Below are 20,991 nucleotides of genomic sequence, written 5' to 3' on the forward strand. Positions count from 1 at the left end.
TGGAAAATAATTATTACTCTATTTAGTTTATATATTTGCCTTGCCCTCACAGTGGGAAAGACTGCGTTGCTGCTTGTGAAGCTGTATGGAAGGAATGCAGATGCAGGGTGTTGTATTTTTTTCGGCCAAGCTTGTGTCATTAAATTCCAAAGTAAGGTCACAGCAAATTCTCTGCATCCAAGTACGAGCTTCTTTTTTGCTGCTGCAGTTGCCATAAATGCGAGCGATTGTAAATTTCCACACAAAGTTGAACCCAAAAAGGATAGTGCCGATTTTCCATAGCACCTGTCAGGCAAGTAGTCACATCTACTGACTTCAACAGACGAAAAGCTGTAACACCGAGTGCTTTAGCTATTGACTCTGGTAAGATCAGCCATAAGCCAAGTTTGAAAGTTTTTGATAGTCTCATCTAGAAAGGATAAAAATAACAAGGAAAGAAGAGCTGTTTGGAAAGTGCTTAAAAACACACTGGAGAAGAAAGCTTTAAACGGTGTAGAAGGAAAAAATATCAATCTTTATCACACAAGAAGTATAAATCAACAATACAGTCTTTTAAAGTGTTCAGAGTATGGTGAAAGCCCGTTGCCTGAGATGCTTAAGGTGAAATTAGTGCACCTGGGGGTACACTATAAGGACCATCTCATGCTAGCAGAAGAAAGGTCACCATAGCGTTACTGCCTAGCCTATTCATCCCTGGGCACAGACTCTGAAAACTGTATTTTGATTTTGAGGTGTTCCCTCCAATGAAGCTGGGTTTTAAATGGAAAAATTATGCTCAGTAGTTACATTATTTTTTTGCTTTTCTTGGCTTAGATTACAGCCATAACCTTTCAGTGAAATAAGGGCAGAAAAAAGACACAACGGGCCATATTTTCTCAAGATTGTCCTCTCTCACGTGACCTAATCTGTTTTCAATTCTCTCTTTATATTTCTCCCTCCTGCCAAATGATGAGACTAACAAGCCTCTTGATTGTTTTTTAAAGGCATGATATATTTTGATGTCCATATTTTTATAGTAAGCACCTGGCTTTATTCCCAGCTGGTCAAGCAAACACATGTTAAAATTTCTTCAGTATTGCTTCATTTGACACACTTGATTTTGACCAGCTTTCAGCTGGAGATCTTTTTTAAAAACCACAGGAATAAGACAGTGAAAAAAATGCTGAATAAAATATTTTATACCATCACTACTTAAGACTTTGTTATCTTCTTTTCTGTCATTTCACTTTTTAAGACGGTATAATGTAGTTACCAGATATGAAAAGTAAAAGGAGCTACCTTCACAATTTCCAACAGATCATAGATTTTGATAGAATATTTGTTTTAAACATACTCAGAAAATGGTAAAACAAACTCAGAAAATTATTATATTCTGGGTAAGAAAAAATTACAGTTTTGGTTTGAAGCTCCTGCTATCTGAAAGCTATAAAGACTTTTCATTATTCATTCAGAAGCATATCTGAATTGGGAAGAAATACCAAATTTAAAAAGTACCACTAACTTGGAGATAAATGCGTCTGAGGAATGGTCTGTTAGATGGATAAGGAACTGGCTGGATGGCTGCATCCAAAGAGTTAAAGTCAGTGGCTCAATGTCCAAGTGGAAACCAGTAATCAGTGGTGTTCCTCAAGAGTCTGTACTGGGACCAATACTATTTAATATCTTCGTGAGTGACATAGACAGTGGGATTGATTGCACTCTCAGCAAGTCTGCAGATGACACCAAGAGTGGTGACGTTCATACACTTGACAGAAGGGATGCCATCCAGAGGGACTCTGACAGGCTTGAGGACAGGGCCCACTTTTTCCCAAGGCCTGTAGTGACAGGGGACAATGTTTTACACTGAAAGAGGGTAGGTTTAGATTGGACATAAGGAATACATTTTTTACGATGAGGGTAGCAAAACATTGGAACAGGTTGCCCAGAGATGTTGTGGCTGTGCCATCCCTCGAAATGTTCCAGGTCAGGTCGGATGGGGCTTTGAGCAACATGATCTAGTGGGTGATGCCCCTGCTCATTGCAGAGTGGTTGGACCGCATGATCTTTAAAGGTCCCTTCCAACCCAAACTGGTCTATGATTCTATGATACTGTATCAAGAGAAAATGCTTACTGATTTTAGTTGGCAGTGGATTGGGATCTTTGATTATATTTTCCTTTTCTCTTACTTTCTTGTATGATTTCCTAATTTCTACCTTTTTGCTGTGATGCAGTACAAATGGCAGATGATAAATTTTAGTAGAGACATTGTAAACAAGACAAAATTATTATAAAACCCAGTAGGTGGGCTCCTTATGATTTCAGTAAACAGACCAAGAATCCAAAGGGCCTGGAAATAAACTATTTTCTGATTTCCGAAGGGTGTCCGTCTAGCTCCAGGGAAAAAGCAATTGACAGAGCAGTTGTGGACATTTGACTTGTACTGCTTTGTCTCAGTAGACAAAGGATTTCAAAGTACAGGAATGTGACCGACGATTAATAAATGTGACTATTAGTAGGCACTAAGTTCTTCACTCAGAACTGCTTTTAAAATGAAAAAGTGATCTGAAAGCTGAGACGTAATGGCAAAGTAGCGTGTGATCACTTCCACACGTGGAACATAGCTGCATGTAGTGATGTCTGCCACATTTTTGTGACATGTCACAAAAGCCCAACAGGGCATTCAAAACAAGGGAGGTTGATGCCTGCTACCTGGTTTTTCATGGATGCCTCCTAGAAAGTTGGAAGGAAGCATCCATGAAAAATCAGATAAGGTCTTTATGCAGAGATCAAGCTCAAGTCAAATCAAGAACTGAAAACAAAGATGTTCCTTTGACTAAATTCCTTCAAGGCTTCAGCGTGTAAGGTATCAGAGTATGGCTAACACCCCTATCATATCACGCGTATTGAAGGAGGAGGTGTAGACTAGCTTAAAAAAACGATTGTAGCCTTCTGTCAGCACAGCAAGCTATAGAGTGAATAGCCATCCATCACCCTTCTCTCCAGGACTTCATTAACCCACAATGGCCTTTAGCATTCCTGCTCCTCTTCTTTCCTCACAGTGAGACAAGTTTGATGCTAAGGTACATTTATGCTTTTTCAGTGAGGCAAATGAGGTCACACAGATGAAACTGAGAGCGAGATTTCATTCATTACGCTCAGTTCATCTCTTCACCTTTATATTACCATAAGCAGGGTTGTTTCTTGATAACAGCAGGTTCAAGTCAAGTCGAGGATATTGGGTATTTTACTTAAGCGTCAAGGGGCTCAGAAAGCATGCTGGATGTTTCTGAGCCCGGGATTCCTGCTCAGGTAACTTCCAAACTAATTTCTGAATACAGCAGCAAAGGAAGCAAAAGGTGATGAAGAAGATCTGGGGGCAGCACTGAGTTCTGTGTCAGTCCTGTGAGAACTGTGCACCACAGGTCAAAGAGAATTATTTTCAAATGCATTAGGAAAATCAGCTGTAAGAGCCAGGGAAGCAACTCATTTGTTCAGCCCCTTGGTCACAATGATATCCCTGTACCCATTTCCAAGGTGAGCCAAAACACTTCCTTTTTGTTTTGCACGCTTACCTCCTAACTTTTCCTCTCACATATATGCGTTTTACACCTCTGTCATTTGGTGGAGTCTTTTACAATCGTAGCAGAAGAAACAGGTGGCCCATCAGACATCTCGTCTGAGATCACCATGACCTTGACCAAGAGACTAGCTGGGCATCTACCCTGTGGGTTAAGAACTCAAGGGGAAGGAACTATTGCAGCTCCTAGCCTTGCTTTGGGATGGCACTTCAGCTCTTGCCTTGCACATTAGTCTTAACTGTCCAGGCAGAAGGAGTAATCAGTTCTTATGTTCCGTACATGCTGGCAGCCTGAATTGTAATCTGCAGCCCAAGGGTAAAGATCTCATCTGAGTTACCTTTATTCAAAATGAAAACCTAAGGAATTTTGCTGTAAAAACTTCTAGGTGAATTAAGCTAAGAAGTCACAGGACGGGCGTGCTTGTTCAACCCCTTTTGCTTATTTCTCAGCCCTAACAACTACATCAAATACGTGTTCAACGTTTAAAACCCGTTGAGCAGAAAAGCAGTGAAGGGGTTGGCGGGGGAGGATTGGGATCCCATTTTTACCCCCAAACAAGGACAACACCTGCCCTCTTCTTCCTCTGCCAGCTCTCTCATTCCCAGTCCTGTCTCATGTTGTGATGATGGTTATTCAGGCTGCAGAACCATAAACTCTTACAGCTGTAGCTTACAACTACATTTGGTAGTCTCTCAGGGACCCATTCTGTCCTTGCTTCAAACAGTGCAGAAGGCAGGCTTCTCTCTTTCTGGGTTGCAGGTGATAGATGAGTATGGCCACCTCTTCTCCAGAGAACTCAGGATATTTCTGCTTGTGTCCGCATATGTTTGGGAAGAATAAAACATCTTTACGGAGTGATGAGCTCTTGAATGCATTTAAAAAAAAAGGCTGATGGCTTTCCGAAAAAAAATCCAGATTTAATTAGTAGTTGTTATAATCAACAGTGTTACGTAGGAGCTTCGAAATGTCAATGACAGCCTAAGAAGTGACTAAAAACAACAGATTGATGTTCTCCATTAGCTACTCTTCAATAAGGTCTACATTTACTCTGATTTACAAAGCAAAATAAAATCACTCTCCCTCCCTTTCCCCAAGTGTCAGTTATTCATCTCAGTATTTCAAAGCTTTTTAAAGCAGGTAGGTTATCAGCCTTTACAAAGGATTCCTCATTTATTGATACCACTTACAGTTATATGAGCAGAAGAAAAATTAAAAGGGCTACTGAAGTGGTTCTCCAGACCATCAGCCTCTTGCTGTGGATTTTCTCCATCTTATAAGCTAAACAATTGTAGAGTGTGACAGTCAGCTGAAAATTGTCCCAGCGGTTAAAATTCATACCTAACCAGGCCGCAGTTCCTTACCACAGACTCCCTCTATGACCTTCAACAAATCACACCAGGCCAGGACCTTGGGGTATTCAGGTGTCTCGTTCAGACTCACTTCAGGAGGTTGTGGCTGCATCCAGCGGCATGGTGACTGGTCCTGGGAGCAGGCTCCACAGGCTGAATGTGGATGTTTCCTTCTTTCTCCCTTCCCTATACATGTGTACGTCCCAACCATTAAGAAATTTAGTCTACCTCCCTAGACCAGGCTGAGGAAAATGAAGGAGCACTGGTTCTGAGATGCGACTTGGAAGAAGGCAGGCAGTGGGCTGGACAAAACCTCTGTAAGCCAGGAGCTGGAAATGAGATTGAAAATAATGAATAAGATCTAGAATGTGGAATCACTTTTAGTGAGGTGAATGAAGATGGAGAAGGGACTGGAGAAACAAATAAAGTCAAAAATAGGTGTTTGAGATGGGAAAGAGTAAACCATGGTGCTGCAAGGTAGGAAAGCCAGACTGAACCAAAAAGTAGGGAGAAGAGTAAGAAACGTTGAGTTCAGGTGGAAAACAGCGAGCTGTCTGTTTTTCACATACATATCAGAAAAATACTCTGTGAAAAGATCATCCTGGAGTCCTAATGTATATGCTGCACATGATAAATTAATCACGGTCTAAGCATTGTTCTCTTTTGCTTTCATTTGCCAAAGCTAATCTAGTCATTAAGCCTTAACAAATCTGTGGACTTCCCTCAGTTTTACCCCCAAACAAGGAAAGCGTTTGCTGTTTTTATGCTGAATTCTTTCTCCTCAGAGGAAGCCAATACCTGCTGCTAACTCAAATGCCAGATGGTGCATTTGGATTTATTTAGACGTGATCCACTTCACAGGAGGGAGTGTTGCCCATAGAAGATGATACCAGTACCCTGTGGGTTTGCGCGAGGGACCAAACGTCAGCAGGCTGATAGGGCTGAACACAAAGCGATGCTGAGCCCAGCACTGTATACTGCAGGTGATTCATGGCATTAGCAGCTCAGCTGGATGCATCAGGAATCTAAATGCCTTCGAACCGGCAGCCTTTTTTCCACATTGGGAACCAATCGTTCTTGCAGATTAATAAACTGCAAAACTATCTTTCTGGACTGGATTGGTGAAGAAAAGAGTGCAGAGCCAGAGTGGAAGGAAGAAGCCTGTATTTCTTTTCACGCACATTGCTAGCTTCAGCCTTTCAGAGTGATATTTTGCACTCCATTTTCCTCTCTAGCAATATAAAAACATCTGCAATGAGTCTCTAAAACACAACTGTTGCTAATCTGCCTAAAAAAGACACCATAGAGACTGACTTTAAAACTTCCTGGCATCATTTCTTAGTTAACCAAAGGAGTGAGGAATGAGCTAGTCTTCTCTTCCAAAGAAGATTAGGATGGTATGTAGTGTTTCATGCACACAACAAACCAAAAGCAGGAATCCATCCCACACCTCATAGGTCGTTGCGTGGAAAGATGTCTTTGCAGAATTGAGCTGCGCAAAAGGCATATATTTGTTTATTCACAGCAAGAAAACACAAATAATGACTCATAATGTCCATAATGGCGTTCACATTTCCCAAGCAATGCAGTTGAGCAGAGTCTGCTCACTTACAGGTGTTCACTAAGGTGACAGTGTCTTACTGCAGTTGTTTTTCACCTACAACACTTAAAAGATCTCCTTGGGAAACAATTACAGGATTAATATGTCACATTTAGATCAAAATGACTGACTACTGGGACATAAATGTCAGAGGTAAAATCCTCAACTTACAATGTCTTCAAAGTCAACAATTACCTGCTACATTTTGCAACCATCTGATTTAGGATGTTATGAGAAAGAGGGTCTCCAATGAGTGTTTCTAAATCCTTTTTGAACACCCTTATACTTTGGATTCAATGGCATTGAGTTTAATGATTTAATCATGCACCCTATGGAAAAAGAACTTGCTTTTGTATGCCCTTAAACCTGATACCAAACAATTTCACTGAGTATTCTGTAGCTCTCATACTGTGAGAAATAATGAACAGCCACTCCTTAATCACCTTCTCTATACCACGCATGGTATTTTAAAATGTATCACTTCCCCTCCTTCCCTCCCACAGTTTGTTTTCCAAGTTGAAGGGCTCTAGATTACTTACTCTTTTTCTGTGGAACTTGTTCCATTTTGCGGATGAATGTTGCCGTTCTTCTCAGCACCATTCCCAGCTCACGTACAACCGTGCAACCCTTTCAAAATGAATGGCAAGAATTTAATGAAATGCGAAATACATTTGTGAAAACTGAACACTAACTCTTAGCATTTGTTTGCCATTTTTTAACACAATATTAATCCCTAAGAGATGATCTGTCTTAGGTCATGACAGTTTTACCTGCCTTTGGTAAGGAATCTTTTCTAAAGATTGTTGAAAATCCATATGTATGAACAACTGTAATCAACTGCTCATTGACTTATTCTAAAGACTGTAATAAACTTGCAAATAAAAAGAAATCTGTGCTGATTTCTCCCCTATATCTTTATTTATAGATATCTTTATTTATCCCCCTATATCTCTATATATAGAGATCTATATATATAGATCTATATAGAGATCTATATATAGAGATATATATAGAGAGAGAGATATATATCCCCCCTATATCTCTAGGGTATATCTCTACCCCCCTATATCTTTATTTATCCCCCTATATCTCCCCTATATCCCCCTATATTTACACTTCACCCACTGACTGATTTTTATTCTCTTTTATAGTTTCTACAGATCTGCTTGGTACAAAAGTCAGATCCTCAGAAAAAACTCTGTAGTTCTTTTAAAGACTTAAAATAAAAGCATCTGCTTTTATTTTAATGTATAAAAAGGCCTTCAGTTCTCTGGTTGCAACTGTCTCGGTGTTTGTATTCATTTAAATAAATGACTAGATTTAAGGATATAAATAATGAATTAACCAGTAAGATACTCGATGCTTCATTTCTGGAAAAAAGTTTCAAATAGACACTTCCCAAGCAATTATTTTCAGTCATCTGTCAGTTCTTCTTCCACTTTCACTTACTTCCCTTTTCCTTAGATCTCAGAACTTGTATTTGATAGAAAAATACTATCTCCAGAGCAATAATTCAATAAAGGCTGCATATGGAGATTTCCTTTCCCTTTGGCTTGAGTAATTCTAGTTTTGGAGGGAGGGTTGCAAGCCATCCTTTCCACCAGAACCTGAAGGTAAATGTGATTTTTCTCTTATGGAAACTGGCAGGAATGCAGTGTGGTGCAGTCTTAACGTGAGCGTACTGAGGTGCCAACGTCTTCATCGCTGCATTTGCAAAAACCTGCCAAGCCCTGGCAATAAAATTCATTATAAAAAGGGAGAAAAAAATACAACGCAAACATGTATACTAAAATCTCATTCTAAAAGTAAAGGATATGGTGACTTATTGACTGAGGAATTAAGAGATGCTTCCAGGGCACTTGTAAGTACGTACAAATTATTTATTGCTACCCTGTGGTCCTTATTCAGAGAAAACCATACGCAGGAGTCTCTGAGCTTAAGAGATCTCCTCGCAGAATTTTCTATGCGTTATTTTGAAAGTCTCTTCACCCACCTTGTGCAATGCTTTGCCTCCGGCCAAAGCTCTCGTATCTCGGATGATATCTTGAGAAACCTGTCAAAAGGGAGATGTTTTCATGCAGAAGCCCTCTGTTTTTGTACTCAGGGTGAGTAGAGGAAAGCCTAGAGCTCGCAGTGGTAACTCATTCAGTCCACCGAGCAAAACAAAGGAACTGGCCGCAGACGGCTTGCTGAGGTTGCAGGGAATTCAGCATGACGGGAAAGTGATGTAGCTCCGCTGGTTTCCTTGTCAAGTGGAAGGACAGCACAGCAGCACCCAGCTGCAGTCTTCGAACAGAGCAGCCTTGTCTTCCGGCACTAAATGGGAAACTGAGAAACCAGGGAACAATTTTCCTGCTCGCAGGCCTTCATGACCATGCAAAAATCTCTCTCAATCTCCATCTGTGAATTCCTTGTTGCATGAAACAGGTTAATAGTGTGGCAAGCTGAAAAAAGAGAAGGGCTATTTTTCTTGGCTGAGCCAACATACGTACATGTATGTCACAAGTATCAATGCCACGCTTTGCAGAAATATTTCAAGTGTTGGCAAGCAAGATCCACAGGTTTAAAAGCGCTTTTAATTCACATCCTGCCTGCTAGGGACAGTGAGGATGAAAACACTGAAGATGCAAGGTGCCCTTCTAGTAGTAGGACTCGCCTAAGTATAAATAAAACCCGGTTTTGACTGAAATAAAAATATCGTATAGTCCCTGAGATCATCAGCTGCAGACTTATGTAATAGTAGAAACTGTTTTTCAAGAAAAATATTAATTGCAGCCTATTATTAGCCATGAAAACATTCTTCAGTGTTATGAGTCATGGTTCTTGTCATCAAGCTAAATGCTGTGAAATGTAATTCCTAAAAGCGATACCCTCAACTTTACTCAACGCAGTGGTTGTGTTAGCATGGTTAAAACGCTGGCTCTCCAAGGTTTTATTATGAAATAAAGTGGGCACACGTGAAAGGACTTTGAATGGTCACATGTATTTGGACTTCCGCAGTGGAGGGCTGATGCTGCCATAGCAACAAAATCTCTGGATTGTTTGAATTTGAAACCACCACTGTTAAACTCCCTGTTGTGATAGCAAACAGCTGTAATTTTTGCAAGTACAGTCGTCTGCAGTATGGTCCATGTTTATGTTATCGGGGGCTGTATTTCCCTAGGATTTTACTTGCAGACTGAGGCTTCTGTGCTCTTTCCTCCCACCTGCCCAAGAATTTTGTCAACACCAGATTTTCAGAAGATAGAGCTCCATGTACGTGTCTGTATTTACATATGTCAGTACCAAAGCTGTGAGTGAAGTTGGGTATTTCAGTAGTAATATTGTCTTGATGTTGCTATTGTTATATTCTAAAGTATCACTGGATGTATAAATAAACATGTACACATTTCTGCATCTTATTTTATAGATTAATATGTATATATTGCATCCTCAGTCACAAACTATGGGCAGTAAAATAAGCTTGTTGCCAGACATATACTTCTGATACTTCTGTTCTTTTCTTCCTGGGCTTTGCAGAGATTTGGTTTAGGAGATTGCCTCTCTGCTTAGAAATTGTAACGCTTGAAAGTTTTTAGATGAGATATTTTAAATTTCTGCCTTTTCTGGCATTAAACTAATTTTTGCAATATCACACTTCAGATGCTCAATTTTTTTTCACACTTCTTAAAGCAGTAATTATCTTTTTCAAATACTGATCTTTTTCATATGCTCGGTCTTTACAGCAATTGCAGTTACCACTTTTCATGAACAAATACTACTACAACAATATGAAGAATAGATATCGGTTTTTAATCCTTTAAATGTATTGAGTACAGCTGCTGGTTTACATCTTTTCATTTCTCAACTGGTAGTACCTTCCCAAGTAATACCATATTTTCTCTATTTATCTACAGCCTTGCTGCTCTAAACTTGACTCTTCCTTCTCTCAGGCCACTTCTGTCACTCTGGTGACTATCTATCTAAAGGTAGATTACATTTTCATCTCTTTTCAGATCTTTTTATGTACAGTGATTGGGGTTCGGTATCTTCCAGTTGAAAAAGAATCAGGTGGTTTAGAGTATTTTCCAGCCTCTCTGTAATTTGCAGTTGTTCACAGTCAGAAATGGTGTATTACGAAAGAGCTGCTGCCTATTAAAATGTTTCTTGTGGGAATCCATTAGTGAAGATTTATGTTCCATTAGTGAAATTGCCGTTAGTGAAATTAGTTATATAGTCAACATAACTATCTACTAAGTGCTGGATCAACATTCCTCTCCCTCCCTGCCGCGTAACTGGCTCACAAGTCATAGCAGAGCTTCCGACCACTGCTACCCTAGGGAAATAAAATGGGAGTATTTTTGGATATAGAGTCTCTGCTACAAAGCAGAAACTTGCCTGTGAAGGGAAATTATCCATACAGCTGTAGGAATATAGTTACACTGCTACTACTAAGACAGTGCAACAGCTTCTGGAGGTAGTTTCTCTCAAGATTTGGAATGTCTTTTCAGTTTAACATATGTCTCTTCAAAAGCACTTTAAGCCAAAATCAAAACAAGCTTAAAATCACATAGAGGTTCACAAGGGGACTAAAATTAACATACTCTCAGTGATATAATTAAACCAATAAAGATGATAAAACTTCCCCAGAGAAAAACATCTTTAAATAGGCTCTTCAGTTCTGCGTTAGAGGTTCTTTCTCCCTCATTAATAAAAATGTGTGTAAAACACAAACTCACTACCACGTAAGCTGCTGTATCTCATGGTATCCCACAGAATGAGATGGCTTGACAGTGGGTGTTGCATCTACGTGTGTTATCACGACAGTCCTGAACACAGGCATCTCAGAGGAACAGTTACCCCCTATCTCACCTTATTAGGGATTTGTGTTTCAGTTCCGAGACCCTGTTGGTGTTCAGGAAGCACTGGGCTGCTGCGTTTTCCCTGTCTAGCACCAAAGGTTTCTTGACCTCAGTGCAATACTGTGGAAAACAGACTGTGAAGCTCAATCCTCACTCAGGTTTTTAAAAATAAACACCTTTATATTTCGTGACCGGAGGCTAGCACAGGCTGTTCTATTGCTTTCAATAAATTTCCATTGCCTCTAAAGATTAACCAGCTCGGGAGCTTTTAATATATCATCATCATTACATTTGCCTTTGGTAAATTTACTTAAAATGTCTTTCCGGAGGAGTAAATTGGAGCATAGCAAGGGAGATGAGAAATTGCTATTCACAAACTACTGCCTTCTGAAGGTTAGCTTAGAAAAATGAGTGCTGACTTAGGCAGTATTCTTCACTGCCATTTTGGGGATGAAGATTTGTTTATATTAAGATTTCTTACACATCCAGGAGTGTCCTCACACATATATATAAATAAGAGGACTGTCAAGTTCTGAAAATAAATCACTTAGCTTTGCTGGGAGATTTTTAGGAATCTCTAAGGACTGTGAAGACAGAAAAGGAGATTTAAACATTTCCATTTGTCTTAAGAAAAGTCAGTTTTCAGTGGGCAGTGGGATACACAGGCAGTACTTCATCAGAGGCGTATGCTTGGCCAGCAGGTAGAGAAGGAGGGGATTCTACCCTCTACTCCGCTCTCGTGAGACCCCACCTGGAGTACTGTGTCCAGCTCTGGAGTCCTCAGCACAGGAAGGAGATGGACCTGTGGGAATGGGTCCAGTGGAGGGTCGCAAAGATGATGAGAGGGCTGGAACACCTCTGCTATGAAGACAGGCTGAGAGAGTTGGGGCTGTTCAGCCTGGAGAAGAGAAGGCTCCGCGGAGACCTTCTAGCAGCCTTCCAGTACTTAAAGGGGACCTACAGGAAAGATGGGGAGGGATTCCTTATGAGGGAGTGTAGTGATAGGATGAGGGGTAACAGTTTTAAACTGAAAGAAGAGAGATTTACATTAGATACTAGGAAGAATTCTTTATTGTGAGGGTGGTGAGGCACTGGAACAGGTTGCCCAGGGAAGATGTGGATGCCCCATCCCTGGAAGTGTTCAATGCCAGGCTGGATGGGGCTTCAAGCAACCAGGTCTAGTGGGAGGTGTCCCTGCCCATGGCAGGGGGGTTGGAACTGGATGATCTTTAACATCCCTCCCAACCCAAACCATTCTATGATTCTGGGATTCCAAGGACAGTCAGGACACAGCACCGAAGAAATGAGTTGAGTTCCACTTCTTGGGTGACAACCTCAAGGTACTTTGGAAAAATCAGGTACCCAACATCTATGTAGAGATCTTGGCCTGTCAATGACTGTTATTCCTTGGAGTAAGCATGACAAAGGATTGTGGTAGCAGGGAAACAGAGTTTCATGAGCCTGGCAAGTAAAAGCAGTGCTGGAGCTCAGTACTCAGCCTCTAATGGTATGCAGCCATTTGCTTACCTACAGAATAGGAGGAAAAGCAAGCTACGAAGACCTAATGTTGAGGTCCTCACCTGGCCAGGTTTTAAAGTCTTCCGACAACACTTCAGGTTTGAAAACATAAAAACCATGTAGAAAAGAACATTTATAAATTATTAAGTGGTCTGAAGTCTTATGAACGCTTTCAGATGTTATGGGAGTCATTAGCATGTTACAATGATAAAGAAAATGTCTAGGCGATCTTCTGGTAATAGGGGACTTAAAACTGATGGCAATATGTTCCTATTATTTAGTTTGTTTCAAAATTTTATTATGTGGAGCTGCACATCCCTAGAATTTTACATGCAAATTGGTGCCTCTTAATTCTTCCTCCCATATGAACCAAAGCATTAACCAGGCCACATTTTCAATAAGTGGAGCTCCCTATGCGTACATCTGTGCTTACATGTGCAAATCCCAAAGCTGTGCTTGCAGCTGAATGTTTTGATATCTGTTATTTGCATGAAAGATGTTGTCACTAAGGGTGAAAACATAAGTATGTTTTGTATCAAATTATAGGCCTCAGTTTCCTGGAAAGATTTGAGCATATCAATTAATATAAATATGAATAATATATCTACTGATATGCTATCTCCTTTTGGCCTCGTTCAAGTGGGAGAAGTTGGCTCCATATTTGGGAAACTACTTATCATTTTGATGGTAAGACACCCGAACATCATCTGTGGGCCCAAAACATTGTGGTGTCATTGCGCGCCCCGAATCACCAAAGGTATGTTGGATTGCTTCAGGCAGCATTTATTGCAGGGACCCTCCAGCTAAAGTGGAATTGTCCCATAAATTCTCAGCCAGACATTATTGTTGGCAGAGCAGAGTAAAGAAGTGCACGCTTTTCTCAAAGAACTGCTGTGAATTATCCTCCTGGTCACAAGGCAGCAAGAGGAAAAGAATATGCTTTGCAAATAGGCATATATTTGAAGCACAGCACTTCCTTAAGTGGGCAGGTTTATATACCAGCTTACGCTTTGCTCAAAGTTCTTCCAGAGCATAAAATCTCTTGCCAGAACTCTGCAGGGTCAGAGCAATGTGCACACATTTTTCTTTAAAGTTATGAAGTTTGGTCATAATAGTCAGTGATATACCTAGCTCTTTCCTAGGACACTAATTTCCCAGAGCTTCTTTTATAGTCAGTTCCTTTACACAACATTTCAGCTGTTCTGGATTGTAGAAAAAGTTATCTCGTTGGCTGTAGGATGAGCAAAAGGAGGTTAATTTCCCTGGCTAAATTTAATCCGTGTGAATAACCCTTAATTTTTACAGTAGTCTTTTCTAACATTTTTCATTCAAAATAATGCAAATTATTCTGACAAAGAAGGGAGCCACAGTATCAGGTGAAGAATATCTGGTGCTTGCTCCATTTTATCTTGCATATTGTCATCAGAGGATAATTTTATCAGCACGTTATCACCCTAGTCTCTATTCTCCTCCTGTCTTACGCTTCTGTAGCTTGGAAATACTCCACGTTGTCTACTGCAGGTACATGTTCCCACCTTTTACCAGTCTTTCTGAAAAGCAGAGCAATGGACAGTCTCAACCAGCTGGAAGGAGGCCCTTCTCAGTGCGCCTCCCCAAGCCGAAGAGCCCGCTGCCGTTTACTGATTGGGTGCTAAAACAATGTCTCCCTTCTGACATTTAAAATGCTTTGGGAGTTTTGGAGTTGATGTGCCTTCTTCAGAACACCAGCATTGTTCACAAGTTTTTGTTTTGTTAAGTTTCGTGCTTTGGTGATATATTCTTGAGAAGGAAAAGACCTAACTCCCCACAGCTCAAAACTTAAATTCTTTGTAGTAGTTAACTTAGTAGCTATCAAATGAAAACATACATGTATACAATAAATGGCATACTACACAACAGAATTATCTACTCCACCATGTTTTATTTAATAAGAACATACAAATAATATCTCTGATACATGTCTAGAGACTTTATGCTACCATAGTTAAAGTGGAAATACCTTATTACCAATAGTTTAAAATGGGTTTATCCAATGCCATGATGAACCCAAAAGTAGAAATCACTGAAGAAAATCACAGATTAATGCAAACAGAATTTTTGCATAGTACCAGCTGCCAGAGACTCTATTTAATGTAGTTCAGATTAAAATAAGTAGCCCTCCATTGTTTAACTAGGACATTTACAAGTTTATAGAAACTGAATTTTCTTCCTATAATATAAACAGCACATACATAATAGAATAGCATGAAATTAGAATAATTTAGGATGGTGGGGCATAATTCATACACTTACTGTGAGTAGTCTTCTCAAATTCATGTTGATGGACCCTTTGCGGGTTTTTTGGTAAAAATTTGCATGCTCATATAACAAACCTGGTGGTGCCTGCCACCTGATTGCCCATCTCATGAAAAATGCAACTACCCAAATATCACTGAAGTCGGCTCTATCAACCTAGTATATTTTGATTCTATAGGTATTTATATAGGGCTGGTTCTTTCTCTACACCTCTGAAGCGTAATGGCTCATATTTACTTAGGAAACAGCAGTAGTTGGAGAAGTTGTTACCTCATAGCTAAGTAAAGCGGGTGCTCGTTCCCCACTGTAGGTACACATAGCTCCAGTTAAACTAATGCCGAAGACGGTTTCAGCGAAAGCACCAGCTCAGATCTTGTCTGAATGTGGCGTCTTGCCCAGCAGCCCGCAGACCCGAGCGATGGACACAAACGTCCACTGGGTGGCACTAAATAACAAGACTGTGGAGTGGTGCTGCCCTGTCTTGTACCGGCAGTGGAACCAGCCGTGCTTATCTGAGAGGTTAGAGGATGCGACCGGCATAGTTGAGCATATTCCCCGGAATATTCTGAATTTTAGCTGTATGTTTTCTATCAAGTTGGCCTTTAAAATTCACAGGTGCAGCACTGCACTTCTTTTGTTGCAATGCAAAAGAATCACTGGATGGAGACAGAAGCTGCGACAAAGCAAGATACTGCCTCTAAGAGAAATTAGCAGTTTGCTCAGAGTGACTGTTCATCTCTTAGATTAAAGCCTGCTCTTTACTTCATCCTTTTGTTTCGTGATAACAAGTCAGACTAAATTGATCAGCCAAACCTTTGCAGAGAAGCTCTAATGTAGTTGTTGATTAAACCTTGTTTTAAATACAGTGTTCACCATAAAGAGACAAAGAAAGGCAAGGCTTGTAAGAAGAATAATATCTGTTAACAGATAATAGTGCAGTCTCACAAATGTCAACCTTTCAAGCATATGCACATTCTTCAGGACTTAAACCTAGTCTTTTAACAAACACTAACCTTAAGGCTTTAAAAATTTTCCCTCTTGAGTTGTTTGAAGTAAACTGAACATCTGAAAAAATCCTCACTGGGACTTAGTGTTTATGATTTTGCCTCTTAAAATGTGGTATCAGCATAGGCCTCTGTTTTGCACTTGTATGTTAAAAAACATCGTATATGAACATGGAAATGGTTGCAGGAGGTCACACTGAAGATCCATTCAGTCCAGCAGTGGCCAATAGTAGAGCATGGGGCACATTGCAATAGGGCAAACAAATACTGATGGCAAATTCTTCCTGCTCCTAACAGCCTGAAGCTGAGGCACTTGCCAGCCCAGAGATGATATTTGTGCTTAATAGCCTTCGGTGTTAATTTGGTTTTGTTTTGGTTTTTTTTAATGTATTTGTCTTATTTGCATTTTCTCAACATGCATACGGTTTGGCATTGATCACTCTGCATGGCCCTAAGTTCCACATGTAAGTATGCATTGCTTGAAAAGGTATCTCTCTTTTGTTTATTTTGAACCAAGAGTATTGCTGGATGCAAGTATGATGCTGCAGTAGTACACGCAAGGCGAGAAGTTTTACGCTTTTGAATCAGATAGGAGGGCTGCCTAACCAGACTTACATATGCTACTGGCACCGTATATGATAAAAGGACCTGAAATTACATTTCATATCTTCTCTAAAGTCAGGAGATTACAGCAGCTGTAAGGCTCAGCTATAAAGACTAAGACCTTTAGAACCAAACTAGCATAATGTTTATCCAGGCATAAAAATACTGTGAGGATAAAGCTCGTTCTCTCAGGCTTTTCCAGATTGAGGAAGTGTTATATTCATCATGACATATGGGAAGTACAGTGATATAAAGCGCCGAGGTGAGATTCTGGGCTGTGCTTGAATCATCCTACGAGATCTTTAGATGTTAAGATAGTTTTACACCTACCCAGTTCTGCGGGTGTCTGTGACTGAGGGGCTCTGCCTGTAACTTAGGCTGTTTAAATTTCTCTGGGACACTCGGGGGTCACAACACTGCCTCATATCATCCTCTGCTAAAACCTTTTCTATGACACAAAATACACGTCGTATCTTTAAACACAGCAAAAGGTTCAGTTTCTTTAAATTGACTGTAGATTAAGTCCATCAAGGTCTGTGGTTCCTCCTTTCAACAGTTTAGATCTTAGTGTATTGCTTCCTCTAGAAGTCAGACCAGGGTAATTATGGGGAAAATTGCTCTCTTAAAAGGATGGGGAAAAGAACTTTGCCTTGGAAAACAGTCTAAAGATTGATGGTTGAAAGATTTTATACAGAAAAGACAATAAAAATCTCAATATAATGAGCTAGAAGTTTCCTACAATTATTCATAAGTGGCATTTTTCACAAGCAAAACTCGGGTCTGGGCATTTTCCAGTCCTAAGGTCAGCCAGAAAGCTAGGTGCAGACCTGGAGTTTAAAAGCATTTCCTAATTTTGAACTAATCTGTAAACAAAACTAGCTGGACCAAATTCCTTCTAGCCGAACCTAAGTGAAGCCTGTTGAACTATGTCAACAGGAAAAAATTTGACCTATCTTGTTTGTAAAATGTTGCGCAAATATAACAAATAAATTGAGTAAACAGTTCCAGAAAGAGTGCAGCATCATCATTCAAAATATGTTCTAGGAGACATAAGGGTAGATAGTGAGCTGAAGACTTGCATCATGGAAAAAAGGCTAAATAAGGATTCAAATCTGCTCTAACACATTTAGCCTTCCTGCTCTTATTTCTTTCTCTAGTTTATTTAGGACAGAAGCAAAATCTACTTACCAATCAGACGGGACCAAATTCACCTCTGGTGTAATTTAGCTGGATTTAAGACCAAGACTGAATCAGTATTTTGATTACCAGAGCATGACAGACAGCAGGCATGGATGAAGTGCAGGATACAATTCTATCTATAAACATTCAATATCCAAACACCATGAGAATACTCAGTGTCTAATGCATGGATTAAAAGTACTCCACTGTCTACATGCACAGGAGACCTGTTCCATTGGATTCACAGATAGCCTGTTCCTCTCCTCAGCTTCTGTGTGGTATTACTTCTCCCGGCACGAGTTTCCATTCAGGCCCTGCAAAGCCTGGTAAACTGCTCTGGGTAGCAGAAACTGCTTTTTGACAAGTGTTACAGCTGGGACCTGGGAACCACCATAATGGGAGAGTTTTGAGATGATAAGCCAGTCAATAATTCAAGCAGGGGTCTATTTATGCTCAGCTTTTAGGCAATCCGTCTGTTAACAAGCAAGAATCAAGTATTAATTAAGCATAGAGACCTAAACATGAAGCCTTATGTCTGCAATACTGCGAGACTGATGCTGCATTGCAGCTCCTGATGGCTACATCATGTGATGATTCTTAGCCACCACAGCTGTGGTGGCTGAGTTTGAGGGCTCTCTGGCAGGGGAAGCCACAACCAAAGGGGGCATATTCTCCCTTCCCCAAGCTCCACTATGTCTCATTCATTTATATACAGCTTTCCTGTGGATCAAGACCAGTCTGGTCCAAAGCTTTACCTCCTCTTTCCCTAGGTCAGAAATAGTCTGTTCTGGCTTGTCAGACAGATTTTACACTCTTCCGTGCTCTGCCCCAGTCCAGCCTCTTCAGGTGGGCACTACCTGTTTGCAGACTGCATGCTGGCCATCTGATTCCTTCAAGTTTTTGCAGACTGTACAGTTATCTTAGCTCTACTATTTTTGTGCAACTATGCCAAGCAAACAGATATTACACAATATTTCACTTCCTACCCTAAATCAAACTGTTCTTGTGGTATCTCTGGGTGCAAGGCAAACAGGATGCCTCATGTTTCTGCTTTAACTCAAGCAGGCTTGTAGTATATCTGGGTACAATGCAAACAAAATATATTTCACAAATAGGTCTTCTCGCTGCAAAACTGTCCCTGCTGTCCCTTGCTTCCTGTCATTCTGGAGGCAAAGTAGCTGATCCCGCAACTGAGTACAGCATGATTTTCCTTCTTTTGTCAAATCACCTTTTACTCAGCATGGAGTTAGAGTCACCTGAGAACAGCCTCCATTCCTCTACCTGAGCCACTAAAAGCTGCATTCTCATCATCAGGTAGAAGCAAAAGATAAATTTGTATTTAAATGTTGTTTCTTTTTCAAAAAGAGAATGCGTTATTCATGTGCTTAAATGTAAGATTATAGTTGTACACTTCTCTGACTTACAACTTGGTAGCAGTAAGGATTACTTGTGTAATGGGGGCTAGATATAAATACTAGACAGAATTTATAATCTCTTGTTCTTCAACTGTGAACCACAGCAGATGGTTTCAGTCTATGCAGATTAAGAACAAAGTAACACATTTTGTATTTCCAGAGTAAATAGGAATAACTTAACACCAATTACAGTTAGATCATCCAAAATAGGAAAGACAGCATTCTAAACGCTGAACATCTACTGATCTGAGCAGATTTTGAGATTATAAATCTTACATTTGTCAGTTTAGAATCATCCACATCACAAATCGATGAGAAACCGTGAGAGAGAAGAATGAATCTGCAATAGGAACTGGGATTTGGTTCCCTTTTCCCTTACATCACTCTTCCACTCAAGCTTTTACAGTAATTTCCAATATAGCTCTTTTTCTGCAAGGATCCAGGTTAGAATTAGTTTTGTCACTGGAACAGTTCCTCTGAGTAAAGCCTCTCTTACATCCTATCCTTGTCTCCAGGAGGTTAAATCAAAGCATTAAACAGGAGAGGACAGAAGTACTTATGGGACAGATGGGGAAGCACAAGGAAATGACATAACATTATTCATCAGCATGACTAGTATCAGTTCCAGCACTTTTAACTGTTGTCATGGGTTTTTTAGATATCAAAGCAAAGAAGAACTTTAACAAGGAATTGAAAGGTTATTTTAGATATTCATACATATAAGAAATTTCTCCCCAGTGGGCAGCCCAGGGAAAGCATGAAACAAGTGGGCAATGCAGATTAGCATCATAGTGTAATAGAAAGGAGATTTTCCATAGAACTGCCGTCTTGATGGCACCAGACCTGCACGTGCGCCTGCCCAGGAGCTCCCACGTGTTTGTTTTTGGTGCATAGCTCACCATCTTGCAGGCCAGATGGCTGAATTCATGCCAAACATGAGCTGGCAATTCCAAGCCAAGCAATCTCTTGTCACTCTGTATGAGGACAACGTCCAGGATGGAGAGAGCATTCTTCTGTACAACAGCACCTGCAGTGGAAACAGGCATTTCTGTTGATCAAGTAGAGCCAATGTATGCCCTTGTTTACCCTTGAGGAGTGTCAGTTAGCTGTGCAGTGTGGATTGGACCGTGGATTTTGTCAGGCAGGGTCTATGCTGCAAGATGATACCTGGTGTGTTTGTTGGTCCCGTAGTTCCTGTTGTCACTCAGTTTTTGACACAGAAATAGCTGTTGTACAATTGAATCAAAATAATTATGGGGATTGAATACAAGAAATAAAAAATGTTACTAAGGCAACTTTATCAGGAGGGGGAGGCCTTGAAAGTGAAAACAAGCTTTTGGAGAATAAAGAATAGTCAGAACTTTCAACAAATTTGGGGAAACAGTATTTGCGGTAATGTTCTGAATGGTGAATATGAATAGGGAAAGATTGAAATCACTAGGACATTTACTCGGGAGAGAGAAAAGAATGTGACAGTTACTAAAATAAATAATAGACTTAGGTGTCAGCAAAGTACAAAGGCAGAAGCTAAATTAAAGTGGGTTTTTTGATGAAACCCCAGATAGCAGTTGTAAACTGCTACGTATGCTGAGAGATGAAAAGAGAAAGGATGATGAGCAATAAACAGGA

General features: G+C 40.3%; 1 protein-coding gene across 6 annotated transcripts in view; it reads right to left on the minus strand.

The window, feature by feature from the left end:
* Positions 1-388: 388 nt before the first annotated feature.
* The window catches only part of LOC128904939 (uncharacterized PE-PGRS family protein PE_PGRS20-like), a 48,772-nt gene continuing 28,169 nt past the window's right edge, over positions 389-20,991 (minus strand). For 3 of the 6 annotated variants that reach the window (XR_008464686.1, XR_008464684.1, XR_008464683.1), the window contains one exon: positions 14,768-20,389. Coding sequence is in view for 1 of the 6 variants with exons in the window: in XM_054190020.1 (XP_054045995.1) it covers positions 7,098-7,134; positions 8,501-8,560 (97 nt within the window). In the remaining 5 variants the exon portion in view is untranslated. Of the gene's footprint in view, positions 410-7,010; positions 7,135-8,500; positions 8,561-14,767; positions 20,390-20,991 lie in introns of those variants that run through there. The other 3 variants (XR_008464682.1, XM_054190020.1, XR_008464685.1) reach the window with 3 other exon arrangements.

This window comes from Rissa tridactyla, chromosome 2 (assembly GCF_028500815.1).
Source record: "Rissa tridactyla isolate bRisTri1 chromosome 2, bRisTri1.patW.cur.20221130, whole genome shotgun sequence".
In the NCBI taxonomy this organism is placed as follows: Eukaryota; Metazoa; Chordata; class Aves; order Charadriiformes; family Laridae; genus Rissa; species Rissa tridactyla.